Here is a 23764-nt window from a genome sequence, read left to right as displayed (position 1 = left end):
AACACGTTATAGTATTTATAACAATAACAATGTGGTACATAATGCAAAAATTATGTGGACTTACTTTAGATAATTTCCAAGAAAGGTGTTTAAAGCAGCTTTTGACCCATATACTGTTGGCCCATATGAGGTATTAATTACACCAAGACTTTTTGCAATTTAGGAATTTTTTAAGTTCGTTTACATGGAGATTTTTTGAAAATTGGATCTGGGCAAAGCGTCATCCATGTGATGGGACCAACAAAATGAATTTAGACTGACAATAGCTCTTTACATCTAAAAATCTCCAGAAAATAAACCAAACGGTTGGATTGCACAGAAGATAATTTAGGTTACACATTGGCTCATAAGTCATAACATCTAAAACAAAACAGAAGAAATAAAACAGCTAGTAATTTTGAGGTATTTCCGCTGAAAGCGCTTGTTTTAACTTGAAGATAGAGTTGCAATAATCTGCTGCTCGGTTCTTGATACTCTATTTTTTCTTCTTAGGTTTGTTGGACTGTGGACGAGTATAAGCAGTTCCCTGAATGAAGTACTACAATCATTAGGACTCTAAACTATTTATCGAACAAGTGAAAAATGACTGTCTTATAATAATATTGTAAAAAGGTGGTATATGTGAAAAATGTGCATATTAGAGGGGTTGAGGTAATGGGTCAAAAACATGAATTCGGGTAAAAACGGGGTTATTACCAGATGGAAACAAGTTCAACATATACTATTAATCATTATAAAGCCTATATTGTTATAGGATCAATCCATTATAAATGAGGTTTTATACATTTTGAGCGGAAGTCAACTCCTATGACCCGTTTTTAATTTGGTTAAGGTTTTGGTCGGTTAGACAGAAAAATATGACCAAACTTTACCCATTAACTGATAAATGTATGAAAGTTTACTGGCAGCTAAAGTTTATCTCATCAATAATTAGAAATCATATATATCAATGAGCAACTGCTAAAGTTAGTTTCAGAAATTTCCCAATAAGGGAATACTGAAATTAGTATTGACACAAGGCAGTTAGGTGCATTAAGTATTTGAAGGAAGTTATAAGCTCGACAAACAACCTGACTTTTGGGTTGTATAAGTAGAACACCTCATGAGTCTCGATTCTTAAATAATTTAAATGTTTTGAATAATTAGGAAGGTTAAAAGGTCATGTTATTAAATACCAGTATGCCTATATATTGGGCCAAAAGTCTTTGTAAAAAATAGTTTTTTTGATGACATGAAATCCAATTTTCTCCCTATCAAAAGTGTGTGTTAGTGTGTGAATTTAATAATTATCGGTATTCTTTTGAATCAACGATTTTTAGAAGAATTGTTCCTAGCATTCTCGTGAATCAACAGGTTCAATTAATTATCCTTTTTTCTCTCTACATCAAGTATGGGGTAGCCCAAACTGAAAGCATTTACTTTAACTTACCTAAAACTTAAATGAACCTAGACTCATGAGAACTCAATTCTCGGAAACTATTTGAATATAAGAATTAAACTAAAAGGCTAAATAAGATTTTGGGTGGTAGCTTGCATTCCACAGGTATTCGGGGTAGTAGGCATCAACTAGCTTAAACTTAGATGAATCTGACGACAATGATTACTAACGAGATTAGTCTTGAGTTTCTTCTTATTTAAATTGGAATATACGTAAAATCAAAATCAGGAAGCTCTTTGGTGATATAGGATGAGAGATACAAACCTGTAGCCACTCATCCATAGATGCATTAACGACCCTAGACCCAGTTTTGACCTTTTGTGATCTCTTAGTATTCTGATGAAAAACATATAGTATATAATAAGCATAGAGAAAGTCAAACACATGTATAAAAACCAGACATTCCATTCGAATTCTCAAAGTGAAATGCTGTAAGTGGAATTATTGATGGCCATTAGTACCTTGGAAAGACTTTGGATATGACCACGAACCCACAATCCAAAAAGGGCCAGTAAGGCAATCCCAAGAGAAATAAGGAATATAGTCTCGACGTTAGCAAGGCCACCGGCTTCAGTGACTTCAATAGTACCATTGTAGAATATATTTTGGTACGGTCGCTGCTGTACTTCATAAACTATTGTTCCAAAAAGATCAAAGGTCCCAGGCTGCAGACGGGAAGGTTGCAAAAATCTTGATGCCAATATAAAGCTAGTAAACAATTCAAAACAGAAACACAACTTTTAAAAGTAAATGTTCTGTTTTTATAGCAATTAGCAATGATCAAAGTACCTGTAGAAATTTACTGACAGCAAATTTGTAAGGAAAAGTAGCTTGAGCTGAAGCAGGAATTGATGCATTTTTGAAAGGCTGCCGATAGACAGATGGATTGGAAAGCAACGATTATATCAAACACAAACTTGTCATGATTTAACGATTGCAAAGAAACTGCTGAGCAGAAAATGCATATGTAGAGCCAAAAAAATCCACAAACAAGACGAGGCTATTTCTCGTAGATACGACTATTCGAGTTATAAGAAAAACGTATCACCATAAGCAATGACATCGAAGAACAAAAGACTCCAATAGTAGATAATATATACAAGAGGTCATGCAATTTCATGTTTTGTTATGTTGTAAATATCCTGATGCCTATTCATACAAATTTCATGACTATTTGATAGTTATCAAGTCCTTACTGGATAGAATGAGGATATGAATCAAAAGAAAACTGATTTTTATTACTATGGTAAAAGAGAAATTTTCTTTTTGATTTGAAATATTCAAGATATTTTACTTAATAGACATATCTTGATATCTAGCATAATTGGGCAGTCAATCTTTCATAAGTACCTCAAATGATATAAAAATTTTTATGTCCTTTGCATTATCAACTACAAAGAAGATTAAACTGGCAATTTGAATCATTAGCAACACTCTTATTAACAGTTATCATTAGCAAGAATATATATCCAACTCATCAGACCTTTCTCGAACACCTATTACCTGTGCTGAGAGATCCTGCACCAACTGACGATGATCATTAGGAAGATGAATGCTGGCATGAATAGCAAGAAGTTTCACGCTTTGTTCACCTATTCATCAAGCAATACTAATACGTCAGATCACATCCCTACCAGTAACTTACAATTATAAGGTAAAGAACAAAATATATATGTAGATTGTTAGGAAATATAATGACAACTGTCATATCAATAAAGCAAACACCAGTGTGCATTCCTGGTTCAAAAGAGTAATTTGGCAGAGATATCAAATGGCTTAAACACCAGTTGAAGCATATGATTTGCAAAAGGGTATTATGGAAGGGAACCTTAACCCCGTTTGCCATTTTGGCACCCGTCATTGCCCGCCCCACAAGGATAACTCTAGGGACGAGAATTGAAACTGAGACCTGTTATTTGCGAGTCATACCATTTGAAGCATAGAATGTTACCTTCATTTTTCATTCCAACTAATAGTTCAGTCTCTTCCCCTGCTACCACCACTGAAGAAACAGATAAAAATATAAATTTATTTGCAAAAGTCACAACTATAATGACAAGGTGAGATGATAACTAAATGGAGAAAGCAATTAAACTTACATTTTGAAGGGTTGTTTGGGAAGACGCACACCGTCTTCAGACCAGGAACTGTACGGACACTTCCTCCAACATTCTGATACTCATTCCCTGCAACCTTGATATCTCCTCCTTCCTCGACACTTTGGGCAAGAGGCTCGACAACCAGGTCAGCATGATCAGAATCGGATTGACACCTAGCAACTTTGGAAAAGTATTAATGACAATAAATGTGTGATGATTGATACCAAACAATTCATTGCCAACTAAATAGCAGCATCTCAAAAAAGGGGCTGAACTTTTATTTTTGTATAGTTAGCAAGTTGTACAACCTCACCCTATTCACATAAAAAAAGTTGGCTGATGACAAAAGATCGGAAAACATTTGCAGCCAAACTAAAATCTGGAATTAGAGAGCATCAATGGGCACATAACATACTAAGAACAATACCGAGCTTCACAAATCACATGAAATGAATTGCTCGCCTACAGGCTACAACTATAGAGCAAGTGTGATTCTGCACAGAATAAGGTGCATATAGTTCTTATGAAAAATTGCACAAACTATTTATGTACTTGCACAAGTGTTGAACATAGGTCGTTATATATATAGTTAATTAGTTAGCTATTTTTCTTTCGATTTAGTCATCGAGGGTATGTTTATAATTTGTTTTGATCAAAACAAGTTTGGGTCCACCACTTTTGCTACTAATTAACGACCAAAACCAGTCATATATGCATGCATAATTAGTATAATGACTCAAGTATACATTTCAGTGAGCACATTGCAATTTTGTTTAAGTTGAACTAAAGTTATGCCCGCGCGGGAGGTGTATTGGCGGCGGTGGTGGCGATGACGGATTGTGGTGGCGCGCGGAGGTAGCGACGGTGGTGGCTATCTAATGGCGGCGGCGGTGGTTTCGCACGGCGGTGGTGGTGGCAGCGATTGGTGGTTGTGGCGGCGACAACAAGTAGTGTATGTTATTGATGTAATGAGATTTTGATGAATATTGAATGTTGAAAGTTGAATATTGAATGTTGAAAGTTGAAAATATGATTTGCTTTATAATTAATTTATATTTATACTCCTTTATAAAACAAACTACCCCTCCCCTTTTTCAACTTTTATACCTTTGAAATATCCAAAATACCCTTAACTTTCAACACATTCTCAATCCATACACTACATCTACCTAAAATATCCCTAAAATATTTTTCAATCTAATCTATTCAAACTGCCTATCTTTTATTCACTAATTTAAATATTTCTACCTAATATACTTATAATAATCTTAATGAAATTATTTACAGCATACATCTTTTGAGCCTTAAAATAACCACATTACCTCCTTTTACATTAATAATCATATGGTTACCGCCACATTGCCGCCAACATCATCACCCGTCGCCGCCACCTTCAACTCCGTCGCATTGCGCGGGCACCCTTCTCGTATAGTAATATAGTATTGATATAGATAGTATAGATAAGTTCCACAATTCTACTTAACTTAGCAAAACCTATTTGTCAAGCCGAGTATATATGCATCCAGAGTTAAATGAATCCAAACCATTAATAATTCTAAACTCAATTGCAAAAATAGTACCACAATGCATGAAGAATTTCATGGGAATAACATGAAGAGATGGATTAGAGACTACATGTTTAAGTTCAAGTCCAGTTCAACATGAGTTTTACCGCGTGGGCCTTTAATTCATCAGCCACAGATTTATCTTAGGAACTGGTGGCGTTGGTGGGCTCTGTCTACCCAACACTGTGTGTCGTTTGTGGGCAAATGGGGTGTCTTTCACCATTGAGTAATCCGGGTAGTAGAGCATTAATCTTGGTTGGACATTAAAAAATGGGAAGTGATATTAGTACCACTTTCTTATATATAGATTTAACGCAACTATACAACATTATTGGTTTTTACATTCAGCTGTAAAACTTGTATTATTTACCACAACTATACAACATTATTGGTTTTTACATTCAGCTGTAAAACTTGTATGTTGTAATACGGATATCACAACCCTTAAAAAAATACTTTATACATATAATTTCACAAACTATTGCAATTAATTAAGCTAATTAAACTATAGTTTCCAAGAATCAAATGCATGCAAGTAACAAAGAGTAAACAACAAACTAAAATATCATCAAAAAGCACATTAGTTATTATTGTTTATTGATAGTTGATGATATATAATTACATTTGTAAAACAAGAAAGAGCAACTTCACAATTAGAAATGATTAGATACACTGACAGGGAATATGCATGTAAAAAAGTGAAATGTAGAATATATGTAGGAGATGTGATGGAAGATGCAAAACCTTCAAGGAAGAATAAGTGAAATGAGAGAACAACAAGAGTGAGCATAAACAAACTCCAAAACTTCGACATGACCAAATGTGTGTTGGCCTTTTGAGTTTGTGAGGGACAGAGAAATTCAAAGAGCGATATGGTCGAGGAGTTATAAAAAGAACACACTCGACATTTTTGTTTTTTAACTTGACACGTATTTACATTTACATAGCACGATGATGACAGAAATTACAGAATATGTGAGTATTGTAAAATCAAAGCTAGGTACGTTCAATATATATAAGATAAGTGGCGATTCACGAATGGTGGTGGTGAAATGGTAGTGATGATTATGGTGGATATATAGATGACAATGGTGGAACTAGGATTCATATTGATCGGTATCAAAAATTTTCTTCACTAGCCTTGTACTCGTGGATAATTTCTAAAATAATTGTCTAAATATAATACATAATTTTCAAATGACAGTTATTTCTAAAATAATTGTCTAAATATAATGCATCTGCTACCTTCATTTGCAATTTTTAATTTTTAAATGACACTTAAATGCATAAAATAAAACATCCCTGCAATTATAAAAGGTATTATTTCATATTAACCTTTCAAATTTTAAAATGTACAGAATTGTTTCTTGCAAAACAACACAACTGCAACTAACATCTCTGTAGTTAACTATAACGATAATTTCCCATTTTCAAATTTAAATTTAGTATAATAGTTTCAAAACATTATAATAATATTTGTAAACTTAAACAAAAAGGATTTATTTAATTGAAAATGGATTTCTTTTAAAAACCTTTGAAAAACAAAAAATATATATTCAAAAATGACTTTTGTTGACCTTGACTGGATTTGACTGATTCTCGTCGATATTTGACCGAGATTACAAATATTTGATCGATATTGACCAAGATTCCATATATTTGGGCGATATCCCATGGTTTACCGGTGTTGGCTGATATTTCACCCGATCGTACCCATTTCGTCTTCTTTAGAATCCAATCCCGAGACGATGCCGAGATATCAACCGATATTTACAACACTGGTTGTATTGATAGTGACTATTGATGGTGGCGGTTGTGTCGTGTGGTGTAGATTAAAGGTGGTAGAAATATTTTAGAACATAGAGATCTCTGCACAATATGTAGTGATAACTGATGTAAAAGTAATTGATTTAAATGGATAGTGAGGATATTGAGAAGATTAAAAGACTAATGGTGTAAACGAATTAATTAATAGTAAGATACTGATTTTTTTTTTTAATTTTTGTTTTAGTTATTTAACAAAGATGAATAATCTTTATATAATAATATAGATTTTTTTTTTTGTAAAGTTAGTTTCGATTCAGATGTGCTGAAAGAAACTTTAACCAGCGATTTGTTGGACTTCCAACCCCATTCTCATGAAAAATACCTTGAGATGAGAAACCCAAAACCTTGAGAAAAAACTCATATACGGGGGCCTACATAGTGGATTTAGAAGATACTCTTGGTCAACCCACCTAAGTAGAGTTGGTTATCTACCTATAAACTAAAACAAGATAGAGATATTCTTAAAACGACATTTGACGTAATCATTGATCGACATGTGTTTTTTTAATTTATTTAATTTATTAAATTAGTTTTTTTAATTGTATATTGATTCAATTTCCTTATTTTACTTAGAATTAAACTCTAACTCTTAGCTTATAGATACACAACACATGTGTAATAAGTTAATAACACGAAGACTTCAAAAAATTGAATTTACGATTTGAAATCACAAGGCTATATATCGTCATCTTCTATGCTTACAAGTTTCGATTTTAATGTGCTTTTAAAAATTCAAGGTATATTCAAAACTTTAACTAAACATATATTATATTTATTATTACTTTTTATTATAATCTAACATCGATCATTAGTTTACTTTAACCACAATTTATTTCATACTCACAAATCATGTATATGAGGTATATACAAATTTTTTTTATAATTCAATCTATTTAGCTACTATACACGGATCATTTGCTAGCAACATGGATATCAAGACTAGGATAATAATATAGATACTAAAGTCATATTGTTTTAAAAATTTTAAGTGAATTTTGTTTAAAAAATCAAAATCAAAATATATTATATGGATATAAATCTAGTCGATTGTTATAAAATTTGACCACCTAATGGTGTAACAAAACTTTCTACGGATAATCTGGGAATGTAATGAATTATGCACGAATGTTTATGTTGTGTAATTAACTACTTGGATGTTTATTGTATGTAATGAACTTTCAAATCCAAGTTATTGGATGTATCCGACCAATCAAAAACTTACAAGTAGCAGCTTATATGATTGACACATATATCCAGTTGCATCCGATAAATAGGATTTAAAAGTTCATTCCATGTAATAAACATACTTCATTACATAAAATAACATAAAGTTCATTACATTTTCAGCTTATCCCACCTTTCTATCACCAAAGAATTCCAACCAAACCTCCAATATAAACACATTTACTGACTTCCACAGACTAAAATTCTCCCCCAAATCACAAAAACCCTAAAAAAACAAAAACCATCCTATACATACACAAATCGTTACACAAAAACAAAACCCAAATTTTAAGTGAAAAAAGAAGAATGAGACCACCAAAGAGAACGATCCATATAATATCATCATGGGTTCGCCGGCAACCACCAAAGGTGAAAGCTTTTTTGGCAGTAGTGAGTGGAATGCTGGCTTTGGTGCTGCTGCGTGTGATTGTTCATGATCATGATAATTTATTTGTTGCTGCTGAAGCTGTTCATTCCATTGGTATCTCCGTCCTTATTTATAAACTCATGAAAGAAAAGACTTGTGCTGGTATGTATTTGATCAACTAATCTTTATATATATATATAACTTTTTATCTTTCTGTTAAATTGATCTTGTTTATATGTTTTTTGATGGAAAGTTGTTTGCTTTTTGTGTTGAATCAATTGGGTTTTTGTTTGTTTGACTTTAGGTGTGAGATATTGATGTAAAGTTTGAAGATTTAATGATAAAGTTTTGATAATTAAGAAAAAGAAAAAAATAAAAGATTACCCATGAATTGCACATTTAGCAGCTAAGTTAAGATTTACAAAATTTAAAGAATTTATTATGACAAGTTCTTGCTTTAGAGTATTTGTGAAATTAATGTCTTTTTCACCGGATTTCGGTAAGGATTTGAGCTTTTGACTTTTGATTTTCTATATGAGACTGTTTAATTCAATCTCAGAGTTGTGTAAGTTTTAAAATGTCTCTATTTTTGATGTAGGATGATGATCTGTTACTTATATGTTTAGCTTTTTTTTTTGTGTGCAAGTGATATTATGGGTCTGGTCGAAGATCGTTGATGAATTTGAAAAAGTAAAAGCATGGATTTTGTTTAGGAAGTTGCCTAGTAAAATTTGTATAGGCTTAGATATGAAATCTTGGTTTATCTTTTACGGTTGAACTTCGTAATGATTACTGCAAAGTTTTGAGTAATGTTTTGCATATAGGCAGCCCATGTTGACATATTGAATCAAATATACTAGTCTCTTTTGATAATAGATGCCGGTGAGTTGTTTGTATTCTTTAGGTATTTGTATAAAGTAAGTTGCTTTATTGTTCTTCTTGCTGTCTCTTATGCATCTCTCAATACCTGTCAAAAAGTAGATCAATTAGTCTCAAGATCACGGTTTATGGTTCATTGATTTCTGGAAGATATTGCAGTTAATTTTACCTATGTAAGAAACACCATTATTATTATCGACATCTTATTGTTTACTGAATTTATAAAGGTTTTAGTTGGATACTTGGATATTCTCTTTCCTTATCTTCTCTGTGTAAAGTTTTGCAAGTTTATGATTATGAAATTATAAGGCAGTTTTCTGGTTTGGTTATAATAAATCTGCTTCTGGTTATTAGGTGAGTTATATATAGCTATAAATAGTTTGTCCTGATAAAGGCGTGTCTTTTCTGTATGCTCTTAGTTTGAGTTATGTTGAATATATATCTATCAGGTTAGGTGTATAGCTCATCTAGATGTCACCTACTCCTTTCGTTTTTTATGATAATGGAACATGTAGGAAATGCATAACCGTTTGCGATGTTACTCTTGTTACTTAATAATGAATTTTTAAAATGAAGTAAAATCAAAATTTACCACAGATACCGAACTAGAATGGTAATGAAGTTTCTATTCATTGTGATAAACAGCCAGCAGTTAACACATAATAATGCACGTTAAAGAAAAAATTTCACATGGTACAACACTGCAACGATTTCATACAAAATGATTTTTCTTGAGAATTCGTACAAAGAATGCAGGACATATTCTTCCATTAAAGAGATCCTTAAGTAATGAAAGACTCATTATGGTAGACTTATGCAGATATTACTCCATCGGACAAATTCCTTTAGACACACTTTGTTCTATATCTTATACAAATTACGAGTAATAGGTTTAGCCTCTAAATATATATTAAAAATGTTTGTTCTGTTGTTTTTTTCAACTCTAGCGATTGTACTAGTTTAAGCTTGTTTTAAACAATGAGCTCTCAATCTAGTTTTCGTATCGATGTTAGAGGATTATAAATCTCATACACTTAAAATAAGGTTTCCAAATCTCTGAATGCTGTTTTTCATTGAGTTTTAAGAATTAAATTTGTGTATCTACTATCTAGATATACAAGTATAACTCATCTATTGACAAGTTCAAATCACAATTGTTGTATGCTGTATGTTAATAATGGAACTCATTGCTTGCTAAAATATTGTCTATTACCTTTACCAACAATAAGATCTTAAATGGCTTTTTTAAAAATTTCAGAACCTTAAGGCATGTGTTAATACAGAGGACTGATCGGAAACTTTAAATATTATGACGAGGCCTTTCACCTTTGGTAAAATGTCATCTGGTAAATAGTTCCAAAAGAGCTTTACCAGAATCTTATTCCACTATCTGTATAACCTTGCATGAATATATATAGCTGATTTTTCACCTTTTTAACAGTATTTGTTTCATCGTTGTGATCCCAAAATTTACCCTACATATCACAATAATTGATAATTGTGTAATAGGCTGGGTTATCATTTATGCACCCCGAAAAGATTTCTCTTGCCTGTTACTTAGGATACAATCATGCTTTTCATGATTCGTATAAAGTCAGTTTTGACGGATGCTATGGTATATTGTTTCAACATTTTGCTTATTCCCGCTGGATACAAATTTATTGGTCTCATTTGTGTTGGTTGATTGTAGGGTTATCGCTGAAAACGCAATACCTAACAGCTATGTTTTTGGCTGTTAGATTATATTGCAGCTATGTTATGGAGTATGATATACATACCTTGCTTGACTTGGCTACATTGGGTACAACATTGTGGGTTATCTTTATGATCCGTTTTAAACTCCAATCAAGTTACATGGAGGACAAAGACAACTTTGCAATGTACTATGTGGTAAGCCCCTCATGTCACATCTATGTGGAAATTCTTTATCACATCTATCTTCTGCTTTACTTTTTAAGCAATGCATAAGTTGAGGATTCATTTATACTGAGAAGTTGATTACTTTGAAGTTCTTATATTCCTGTGAATACGTTGGTTAAGTTTTCTACTTGCTGACTGTCAGCCGCTTGTTAGTGTATTCAAAATTCATTAGTAGTGCACGAGACAGTTCTTTCTTCGATATTAAGAAATTTATCTTATTAATGTTAGAATTTTTTATGTTTAAACTTTAAATAGAAAACTGCCCACACAATGCAGCGGGAGTTAATACTTTCTACTGGTGTCATCTGACAACTTTTTATGGTGGTTCCCACTAGCGGTCAAATACTTTCTACGTGCGGCTACTGATCTGTATTTTTTCTAAATGACAGTATTGTGTTCCTTGAAGTTTAGTTTACCAAAATTATCTTAGCTTATAAGAATATAGTCTGAATTATATAGTATCAGGATAATTATTTGGGGTTGACTATTATAAAAGTTACCGATGATTTACTATATATTGAAGGGCAGAATAGTTATATCGCATATCAAATTTTCAACTTTTTTAACAGGGGAATGAAATTCTTATAAGGTATTGTAGAGAGAACTTTAGTTTTTTTAACCATGTAAAATAAAATGATTGTTATGATATCACGACTTTCAACTTCTATTTGGCATGGGCTGATTGCAGTTTCAGTTGAGTAAAATCTTAGTTTCTTCTTCTGTTTCTATGTAATGATAAATCTTACCTTGATATGATTTTTGATGTAGGCGGTCCCATGTGCTGCACTAGCTTTGTTAATTCATCCATCGACGTCCCATCACTTTATCAACAGGATATTTTGGGCATTCTGCGTCTATCTTGAAGCAGTTTCAGTTCTCCCACAACTCAGGGTTATGCAGAACACAAAGGTATGAAATTGGTCCCTAAGGACTTGTCAACTTGTACTTGCAATTCTCTTTTAGGTAACTTTGTTTCTCTCCCTCTCAGATTGTTGAACCATTCACGGCTCATTACGTATTTGCCCTTGGTGTCGCAAGGTTTTTAAGCTGTGCTCATTGGGTTCTTCAGGTTTGACTTCAAATTCCGATATCTATGAATTCTACTTGGCACTAGTGCTTTCTGTTGGGAATTTATTACTCCATACCCAAGAAATGTAAGTTTTCTAGAAGGAATCGGTATAGTTATTGATAAGTATAAACTATCAAGATGACTTCTCATTCATTCTTAAAAAAGGAAGCATAATTTAGGATTGTAAAGTTTATCATAGAGAGTCGATTTTGTTCGATAATCTTATTATAACCTGTAAAACATGTCAAAATGATTTGTTTCCGATTCTACTAAAAAATATTGCATAGTCTAGAATCATTAATCTGTCGTAGTGAACAGGACTCTTTTATTGGTATTTGGAAACTTTTTAAAGGAAAAATATTGCATAGTCTAGAATCATTAAATCTGTCGTAGTGAACAGGACTCTTTTATTGGTATTTAGCAACTTTTTAAAGGATGAGTATTGCAGGATAAGGTCGTGGAGAGACTCTAATGGATATATTGGGTCTTTCTACACAACCTGGTTACTTGTTGGTTATAATAAGAATTAAAGTATAACTTATCAACATTTCTGCTATACAAGTTCAGCAGCAATCACTTAAATCTTGCATGAATATTTTTACTATATGAAAATGGTTTTTGAAGAGGTGATTGATACCAAAAATAGAAAACTTTTACCTGCTATACCTGTATTTTCTATATGATTTGATTCAAACTCCCATTATTCTCATTTCATTAAAAAGCCTATCTCAGTTTATTAAATGCTTTCCTATATGGAGAAGAGTCCAATGTAAGGAGATTAGGCCCTTTGTATTTAGTTGAAGACACTTCTCTGCTACCTATTTTTTAAATTTTCTATTTTTCTAGATAGTTGGTATTCAAACATCTACAAAACCTGTTTTAGACGAAGCAAAAGAAAAATTGAAGATATACTGCAATTGCACGGCGGTGGTGGTGGCGGTTAGGGAGGGGTGGCAGTGGTGAATTTTGGGGACAGGATGCCAGGTGGCGGCTTGTTTATTTTGGAAAAACTTCTGAAACTACATCAATTCTATCAGTGATAATACAGGAACAATGTTGAGATATTTTATGAAATGTGGAGCTATTAATCAGAAATATGGGGTTTTCATAAGCCCTTTGTTTCAAAAAAGACTTATTTGAAAACATTTTCTGATTTCTGTGTTTCTCTTAAAAAGTTTATGGGAAATGCAACTAGCTTTCTGCAAAGAGCGTTCAAAATCCCCCTTGTGTACCCTTATCCAAAACTCTGATTATTTAATTTTAAGCTATCGTTTACTTGCTGGATATTTTGGTAATATTCTTCTGGTTAAAATTCACATGGAAAAATTATTGTTGATCTCTCTTTCCTGTTAAACAGGTTTTGGATAGCCGTGGTCATCTACTTACAGCCCTAGGTTACGGATTGTGGCCATCAATGGTTCTGATCTCGGAGATTGTTCAAACATTCATACTAGCTGACTTCTGTTATTACTACGTGAAAAGGTTAGACATGCTAACCACTCTTTTTTTGCACATTCTTTTACTAGTTCTGGAGTACCATTTGTTTAACTGTCCATTTGGGTCAATAATCACAGTTGACCCGTAATGTAATAATTTTTACATGTAAATATATTAACCATTGGGTATTTAGCTTGTATGAGGTGGTTTAACAGTTTCTGTGGTTTTCATGTTTAGCGTATTTGGAGGACAACTTGTGTTGCGTCTACCTTCAGGGGTGGTGTAAGTTTGAGGATGATGTACAAGGAAATGGTGGCATCAAACGACGTTTACAGTACTTGTTCGTCTTGTTAGTTTAACTTTCCTGCAATACAATCTTGCAAGATAGTCGGTCAAGGTGGATATTTGTACATTTGCGCCCTTTCTTATTTACAACGATAACTCAAATCTTAAAAAACTTCAATTAGGATACTCCTCGGGCCTTTAATGCATTGTTATCCTTTTTCGTAATCAGGTCTGCTAAATGAAAAATTCCAAAGTAATTTGAATCTATTATTTTGAGTATGGCTTAATCTTGTGAAATGGGTCTAACCTCTAAACTGTATCTAATTCAATGTTTAGATTGATCTCATCAAGGTTTCTGGATATGTTATTATGTTTTGATTGTGTCCAATCTTATGTGGTTCGAGAGGTCGAAAATATAGTACACTAGAAAGGTGTTTAGAAATGAGTTTTGTTATCCGATATACCAATAATTGTGACTTGTGAATCTATGTTAATAATTTTTCAGAACTTTTTACATTTCAGCTGGCTTCACGAAGAATGACTATATGTAAAGACCTTTTGCCACTTTAAAATATTTAGCATGTATGTAACTTCTCAACATCATGTGTTGTAACCATTTGATCTGAGGCCATTGTGCCGCCTTCCACGCCGACCATCCAATCATTGGTACCAAGACCTTGGCACAAAAACGCCTTCATGCCAATACTAAAGATGCAGTTGGAGATTGGCTAATGAAATTAAGTGAATTATGTAACCATTCATTTTATTAACATATAAATTTCTGATCAATGTCAAAGGTTTACTTTTTATGTAACGATTTAAACCTTAATTTATAAATCACTTAAAACACTGAATAAACAAAACGTAAAACACAAATCATCTAAACAAAGTAGACTTAAAAACAATGAATGGGAAAATAAATACCATGGGCGATATAATTGACAAATTACATATAAGGTAACGTTGGAAACATGTAAGTTATGAAAGACATAACGATAATAGTAAACAAAATGGACGTTTCAGTAGCATGATGAACTATATAATATGGAACTTCTGGTATCGCCATAAAGAGAAGTTAGTACAATAATTTATTTTTAATGGCTAGTTGGTTTAATGGTATATATTGGAACCGATGTTCTAGACTTACCTATTGTCTCAAATATGTCACAAAATGATGAGAGTGAGACTTGAACTTGGGTCCTTTTAACTACAAGTATGAGTTTTATCACTACTAACAACTTTGCTTGATAAACTAAAATTGGTCGAAGTACGTACAATAATTTAGAGGTCAAACTAAAATTGGGCAGACATAATTGTTGCAAGTGACCCTAAGAGATTAACAGCTGTTTTCCACTTCGAAAAAAACAGAACCATGCACCTGTACTCGTTTTCATAACTTCCCTTGCCACCTTTCAACTTTTGATTAGTTTTTGATTAAAAAGGGTCTCATCTTAAGCCACCCAATTATGAGGAACTTATTATTTAATGACAAAGATTTTCTTTTTAAACAAGTGTTGAATAGCGACCCCAATCCAAAAATGTGGGCCCAGTTAGACCAAAATAGTCGATCAGTTGTTTTAATCGGCTCACGTTATATCCTCGCTGAGTAGGTATTCAAAGAAAACCTCAGAGACATTACAAAAGAGATTAATGAGGATTGAACCCTTAGTAAAAAGTGTAAAACCTAGTTGAATTCTTGACTAATGACCAAGCTGTTTAGGTAAAAACAAGAGGTTAACCACGTTGCGATGACGAAAATAGTTTGTTATAATATCTGCATTTTTTTGTGTGCGTGATGTTTTTTTGAAACAGATGATGTGCAAGTAAATGAAAGAAAAATTGAAAGATTGAAAGGAAAATATATGAGATTAAGAAAATAAATATAACAGTTTAGATCAACAAAATATAAAAAATAAATAACTTAGATCGAATCTTGTAATTTGAAATAATTAATTATGAACACTAATAAGATTAATCTCTGTTCCCTAATAAATCAAATCTCCCTATTAAATATTTCTGTTTTTGAAAACCTTATTTGCCTTTTGACTTTTTTGTTTTTTTTCTTTACGAAACTACCTAAAATCCCTAATAAAGTAGACTGTCTTCCCCACTACTGTCATCGCATTGCGCGGGTACCATGCTCGTTCCACCTTATTTTTCCATATATGATATATAAATAAGACGTGTAATTAGTTTGAGAATTTGATAAATATTTTATATAACGGTATATATCGGTAGGTATTACTGGAACCGGAGAATACTCCGGTATTTTAAGCATGATATTTTTTCGGTAAATTCACTATTCAATACCGGCCGGTATTTTTGGTTTTAGTGTTTCTGTATTTCCGGTATTTTCATTATTTTATTTAAAAAAAATATTTTAAGTTATTTTTATGATAATTTAATGTTATTTTTTGTTATTCGTGAACTTCAAACTTATATTTTGTTATAGAATACGTATTTGGTATTATTTTTTAGTGGATTATAATTGTATTTTGACTACTTTTGTTAAACTGTAATACATTTTGTAGGATTTTTGTATAAATAATAAATCAAATTAATATAATCGTACCGGCTGGTATTCTTAGCAATACCGATAATACCGGAAAAATTTTCCACACAACCCGTTTGATTAAAATACCGATTTTTAAAACATTGGGTCCGATATTCACAAAACTATCATTTCGTCATGCGCATGACCTTTCACGTAATTGTATATTATACAATAAAATTTATCTAAATTTATTATATCATAATTAAAAAAATGTCATTACTCCATTAGTTTATGTCTAACTTATTCTAGCAATGCACCCTCTTTCGCATTTTTGATAGATACCTTCCCATCATACTGTTTGTCCTTTTTCATTTCTTTTCCTGTTTCTCATATTCAAATGTACATCCAAATTAATCAATTGGTCCCTTTCACATCATATATCCTTTTAACATATTAATTCATACAACCTTTTATCTGTATCTATTCTATACTTCTATTATAAAGCAAAAAATTATACATTTTCAACATTAAACTTAAATTTTTAATATTGATTTTAGGTATTCTTTTAAAATGTCTCATATCGATTCTATATTTACCTAAAATAACTATATTATCATTTTTCTCTCCTCAAATCTCAACCAATCATTTTTTTCTCTCTCCTCCATAAATCATTTATTCCTCCAATTCATTCAAAATCTTTATTTCAAAAATCATACATCGATAAATCATAAAAATTATATAGGTGTTCTTAAAATTTCATGTTCTTTCATTAGATATGTCATTTGATATACTTTCAACGAATTTTTAAATCTAAAGACGGATCCGTACGGCTAAAGCATTTGGCTATCACACTCTATGACTTATCACTTCCTATGACCTATCACACTTTATGACCTATCATCCCATCATTTCACCGCCTTAGTACTTGCTCTTGTTTATTTAACAACTATATTATGGTACCTTCTACTTAATATATATATATATATATATTATAAATTTATACTATATTATAAAGCAGATTTCCTCTAAATTTTCAACATTGAACTTAAATTTTCAATATTGATTTTAAGTTTTTCTTCAAAATGCACTTTTATCTATTATATATTTACCTAAAATAACTATAATACCCTTTCTCTCTCCTCAAATCTCAACCAATCATTTTTTTCTTCTCTCTTCCATAAATCATTTACTCCTCCGATTCATTTAAATATTTTATCTCAAAAACCGTATATCGATAAATTATAAAAATTATATGAGTGTTCTTAAAATTTCATGCTCTTTCATTAGAGATGTCATTCGATATACTTTGGACGAATTTTTAAATCCGAGGGCGGAGCCCGTACGGTTAAGACATTTGACTATCATACTCTATAACATATCAACTCCTATGATCACACTCTATGACCTAGCTATCATCCCTATTATCTCACCGCCGCAATGCGCGGGTACTTACTTTCGTAAAATTAAAAGGTTAATCTTATGAATTAAAACTGTTAGAGATAACATGGTTCGCTGGGTTACTTCATATATAAGTTTTGCATATTGATTGAATTTGAATTCAATTAAATTAAATTGTTCACTTTCCGTCCCATATCCAGTGAAATAATCATAGAGCGATAATACAGCAAGCTCATGCAATGTTTATTGTTTTGGATAAATAAAAAGAAAATATACTTTTATATATGGAAGCAAACTTCACTTTGAATTGCATTATGCATAGTCTCACATAAGTCAATTGAGTTTCTATTTTAAATATTAATTAAATGATAGAAAAATATAACTTCCACCGAAGTCCATCAACTTTCTGGTGAAGGTTGTCAAATGCCCACTTGACATATTGTTTATCATTAGTAATAATCATTCAACACTTGTTTGGGTATTTTAAGTGTGGTTGGTAGAATATCTAAGGTGTAACTAACTACTCGATCGTATATAGTAGCATACTTTACAAATTTCGATCAATACTGGAAAAAATCTTCTAGAAGGGCCTAATATTGGGCCAAATTAACTTCTGATTGGGTTATATCAATAAAAAATATATTTAAAACTCAATCTATTCATATAAATTATAGCAAATGTTATAAGATATAAACAAAAATATTTACGGTCAAAGTTGAAAGTAGAAGACTTGACAAGTCAAATTTAAACCATTAAAATGAGACGGAGGGAGTATCTTGTTTCTCTTGAGCTTGTATTAATTAATCACATCAACAAAATAATATTGATACACTTTTGAGAATTTTTTTTTTTTTCTTGGTATAACCCGGTTATTTCTACCTAGTTCTTTAAGTCGATCGTACATGTGACTTGGAGTTTGAAATATATATGGTTATATAATCCTTTGATAATAATATTAAGTGTTTTCGTTTTTTTTAACTGTTGGTTGTGAAAATGATTGATGGAAGTTCGGATAGATAACTGACTCATTATCGTGCATTTCCTAGCCTATCTAACAACCAACATTAAACGAACATGGGATTAGAATTTGAGTTTCAACATCCACTTTTATGCTAATTAAATATGGACACTGAAAGATGATAATAAATCCTTTCTGAGTTTTCTCTTCTCAATGATATAAATTTATATAATTACAAATTACATTTTACTACCCTGAATTTATTTAATTCGAATATCATCGATGGGGAATGATAATTGGTCCCGTGTGTAACAATATTCGTAAACTTTACGTAATTTTTTATGATGGTCCTTGCCAAAGCAAAGATAAATGTCCTTGCAAAGAATAAACGTATTGTTATAGACAATTAGGCATAAAAGTGGTATTACTAGAAATGTAAACCATAAAAGACAATATTTTATGCATCAAATTACATATTAGTTTTAACTAAAAAATATAACCACTTTTATTATAAAATGGTAAAATTCATATACATTTTAATCTATCAATATATATATAACAAAGTCCTAAGTTTTTTTATGAAGATATAACTTTTAATTATAACTCATAGATCAAAATAATTATATCATTACTAAATTTATTATTAAGAAAGCACAACATTAGTCCTTATTGTTTAAATAATCTAAGATCTATATACATAACAAAATCTTAATTCTAATATTACTATTAAATTATTATTCTTTAATTATGACAATACGCAAGATTCTTTTTTATTAAAATCAAAGTTTGCATCATCATTAATCTATTATGACAATACGGAGATAACTTATATTGGATAGACTATTAATAATAAACATAGTTTTCAATAATGAATGATATTATGATCATTATTCTATATATTTTCAAACAATAACTATTATTTTACTCTTTATTCAATTGGATAGATCATTATAAAATGACCTTTTTAAATAAAATAAATTATTTAATAAATATAATTAAATAAAACCTTATAAGTTCAAAATTTTAAATTTTTTTATCAAAAAAATTTAAGAAAAAAAATGAAATATAAATGTAAAGAATGTAAAATGTGTTACCATGTGTATACTAGCGAATTTACCCGAGTTCAACCCGGACGTTTTCATTAAAATTATAAAACTAAAAAATATGCATGTAATTTTTCTATTAATATATATTCTAAATCGATTTGGAGATAGTGAATTGAATAACACGATAATTTGTAAATTAAAGTACCCATTGCATTAACAAAACAGAAATGGGTATACAATATAAAATAAATTTCTTTATTTGTAATAAAAGATTAAGAACTTTAAATAAGCATTTAGTGAGCTATTTTTAATTAAAAATATTGTAAAATATTTATGACATCATAATTAAAATAAAAACTTTTAAGTAAAATTGTAGACTTGCCACATCATATTTTTTCTAAAAATAGTTTTGAAAGACAATTATTTTTTATTTATTATAAAGATATCCTATGACCGAGTTATGTAAAAAACTTCGTATTTTATTTATAGTTTTCACTTTTCTCTATATTTTAAAGGGATTAGTATCTTATAATTTAACAACTTAACACGAATTGTCATAGTGTATATTAAACTTCAATCATGTACATTGTATGTAATAAACTTTTAAATCTTAAGCATTATATGTATCCAAACAATAATAAATATTACTTAAAATATAATCATAGGAAAATTATTAAATAAAAAGTTGTATAATCATGTATAGAACTTGTCTGAGTTTTGCTTATAGTTAAAAAATAATAATGACAGTCTTAAGGGCTTACATACTTAAAAACCACCTCTTTGAATTTTTTTTAATTATAAATTTTAATGTAGCAAATTTGTAACATCCCGAGCTAGGGCTCAAAATATTACGGAAATTAAATAGCGCAAGGTGGAATTAATGTAGAACATGGACTATATGAAAATAAAGGATTTGGTGAATCCTTAAATAAGATAAATGTATGTAATTTTGAATTGATCGAATCTTATAACCAAAAACCACAGCTGGACAATTACATATGTTGAAAAAGTTTATAAACAATTATTCAGTCATCTAAATTAACCGATTTCACAATTCGTTTGAACGGCTCAAATAAAGCCGACAACCGAAGAGGAAAAATAACATGTGTTTTGATGCGATTTCTCATGTTTACTATTTGTTAACAACAAAGTATATAATATTTGTATAGAATACACTTTATAACCAAAGATAGATATTTGTTGTTGCATTGAAATATATATATCGTGATAATATTATTTTGACAGTTGTTTGACAAAGTATAAACTTGCTTATCATCAATTAATCTGATCATGAATATGCACATATAAATACCTCTTATTATTTAGCACGAATCGCAATATGACAACCACAATTCAATAACAATGTATAATATATCTACTTTTTTTTATAAAAAGTCGTATCCAAATAACCATAAAGATGACGCTAATTACACAAGCGATGCGGATGAACGATGTTAAACAAATCATAATATAACAACAATAGTAAAATAACAACTTATAAAATTATCTATAATCATTTATCACGTGATATCAAAATACTAAAATTATATAAAAGAGAAATGAGAAAGGAGTACAACGGAAGTATGTGAAAATCAAGTGTGGTACACAAAACTAAGGCAAGCTTTACATGGAGCAAATCTGTGCTATTTAAGTGTCTTCGAAAACTAATATTGAAGATATCATAATAAGCCCAAAACAAAAAATGTAGAAACAATATAAATATCATAATTAGTATATGAGAGATTTTATACCTAATGTGAATTCAGTTAAAATAACGTAAGTTAGATCTACTATTGCGAGTAAATGATCTACACCTTTTTTAAAAAAGTACATGATATCCATATATTCTCATCCCCTCTCTTTCTCTATATATATATATATATATATAATTATATACTTCTATAAGTGTGTCTGTCTTTTGTTATGAACATTATTTTTGTATAATTGAAATAATATTAATGACTTTGTCTACAAATGTCATATTTCTTTATTGAATAGGTACATGTTGTAGTATGTTGTAGTATATAGTTAGTAAATTAATACTTGAATTTGTATTGTATAAATTTATATGTTTTCTAAGAATTAGATCACCCCCGCCCTTCAAATTATAAATATAATATTTAAGATTTTGGATGTTTTTTTAATTTGACCGTTTTGTTTGTGTTATACTAATGTAATATATATGATGGATGAAGCTTTAAATGTATATGCGTTGATATAATTTTAATCAAATATTATATAAAACAAACACAAATTTGACCATTAAAATTGGAAAAAAGAGAAAAGAAGAAAAAACAAATTAAAACATATTAACTTTGGACGTATGAAAAGTATTACACTAAGTGAATATACTTTAATTATAAATCATAATTACACAAAGATATAAGAAACATATCTTCAAAACATATTCAATTAAAACATTTTCAATTTTTTTTTTCTTCAGAAATATGTGAATCAATTGATCACAATAGAGAATCTAGCTTATATTGTTTTAATCTGGTCCACTCTGGATAATCTCCTCACCCTGAATATCTTGTAGGAGAAAAAACCCTTTAATTAAACTGTCTAAAGATACAACATTTAATTGGGATAAAACTCTGACATTTTACCAAGACTCGAACCCGAGTCTTGCACTATCAAATAACAATTGTATTTTGACATTTTTATTGTAACTATTAGTTATGTTATTATGAAAATACAACAAGCTTATTTCATGTATTATGCGAGAAAATAATTTAGTTTAATTATATTACATTATTTTAAATTAAAATCAAAATTGATTTAGCCTTTTGAATGATGTCGAGGATAATACCAAATTAGCACAGATAAACTCATTTAAAAAATGTAATGAGTTGTATTAATGCGACAATTCGGCATTGTCTCTTTAGCTAGCTAGCATCTATAAATAGAAGTTGATAGCATGCTTCATTCATATACTCAACAAACTCTACTTTCCAATCTTTCTCCCATCTTCATTTTGTACTAAATATCATTCCAAATACAAAAAATGGGCATCTCCAAAGCCTTTGTTGCTTCACTTCTTCTTTCTCTACTTCTCCTCCAACTTGTCCAAGCCTCTTATCCTATTGAACTTGTAAATTAATCTTTACCTTATTTTTCTCTCTCTTTTGTTCATTGCATATTATGCATGCTTTAAAGTAACTACTAGCATCTTTCTTACTAAAGAACTATACATATATACTCTTTATTTTAGCTGATCAAAAGTATACCATGTACTTTATCAATAGTATTTGTGTTTCCAACAATTAATTCCTTTCTAGCTTTTTGTTGTTAATGACATTTTGTGAACTTTTGTCGCAGAATGACGCTGACAAAAACACACCCGTCAAGATAGGTATTGAATAGAAGGACAGTATATACTTCAATAAGTAATTGTTCTCTATTTGTATATTGTATGCTAGCTTAAAAAATGCATTTTTTTGAAAATGTAGATTGCGGAGAGGCGTGTTCAATTAGGTGCAAGCTATCAAAGAGACCTAACCTATGCAAGAGGGCGTGCGGAACATGTTGTGGAAGGTGCAACTGTGTGCCTCCAGGCACTTCTGGCAACTACGAGTCTTGCGCTTGCTACGCTGAGATGACCACTCGAGGCAACAAGAAGAAATGCCCTTAAAACTTTTATTTTAAGTTTCCACGATTATTATTAAGAGCTTAATTTGTTCCATGTATTTAATTTGTTTAATTCTGAACTTCTTTCAGAATCATCCACATAATAAGAGCTTAAATTATTTCATGTT

At 30.6% G+C, this 23764-nt stretch overlaps 3 protein-coding genes across 3 annotated transcripts; 2 read left to right on the top strand and 1 right to left on the bottom strand.

The window, feature by feature from the left end:
• Positions 1–285: 285 nt before the first annotated feature.
• LOC122598311 (translocon-associated protein subunit alpha-like) lies at positions 286–5929 on the bottom strand. The gene is made up of 8 exons (XM_043770903.1): positions 5847–5929; positions 3538–3717; positions 3390–3440; positions 2942–3030; positions 2228–2305; positions 1900–2103; positions 1703–1774; positions 286–526 (listed from the first exon to the last, which is right to left on the bottom strand). Exons 1-8 carry the CDS (start codon positions 5914–5916, stop codon positions 476–478), a joined length of 795 nt encoding a protein of 264 aa, XP_043626838.1. The 5' UTR covers positions 5917–5929; the 3' UTR covers positions 286–475.
• A 2353-nt stretch (positions 5930–8282) lies between these two features.
• LOC122595431 (ER lumen protein-retaining receptor erd-2.2) lies at positions 8283–14389 on the top strand. Its single transcript, XM_043767788.1, has 6 exons — positions 8283–8682; positions 11090–11289; positions 12088–12228; positions 12308–12388; positions 13746–13870; positions 14063–14389. The coding sequence occupies exons 1-6, from the start codon at positions 8460–8462 to the stop codon at positions 14109–14111; spliced, it is 819 nt and encodes a 272-aa protein (XP_043623723.1). The 5' UTR covers positions 8283–8459; the 3' UTR covers positions 14112–14389.
• Positions 14390–22951: 8562 nt separating this feature from the next.
• On the top strand, positions 22952–23764 carry LOC122597847 (gibberellin-regulated protein 1-like). Its single transcript, XM_043770419.1, has 3 exons — positions 22952–23100; positions 23328–23361; positions 23459–23764. The coding sequence occupies exons 1-3, from the start codon at positions 23014–23016 to the stop codon at positions 23638–23640; spliced, it is 303 nt and encodes a 100-aa protein (XP_043626354.1). The 5' UTR covers positions 22952–23013; the 3' UTR covers positions 23641–23764.

Source organism: Erigeron canadensis, chromosome 4, assembly GCF_010389155.1.
Source record: "Erigeron canadensis isolate Cc75 chromosome 4, C_canadensis_v1, whole genome shotgun sequence".
NCBI classification, from domain to species: Eukaryota; Viridiplantae; Streptophyta; class Magnoliopsida; order Asterales; family Asteraceae; genus Erigeron; species Erigeron canadensis.
Note: the sequence above shows the minus strand (reverse complement) of the source record. Positions and strands in the feature narration are given on the sequence as shown.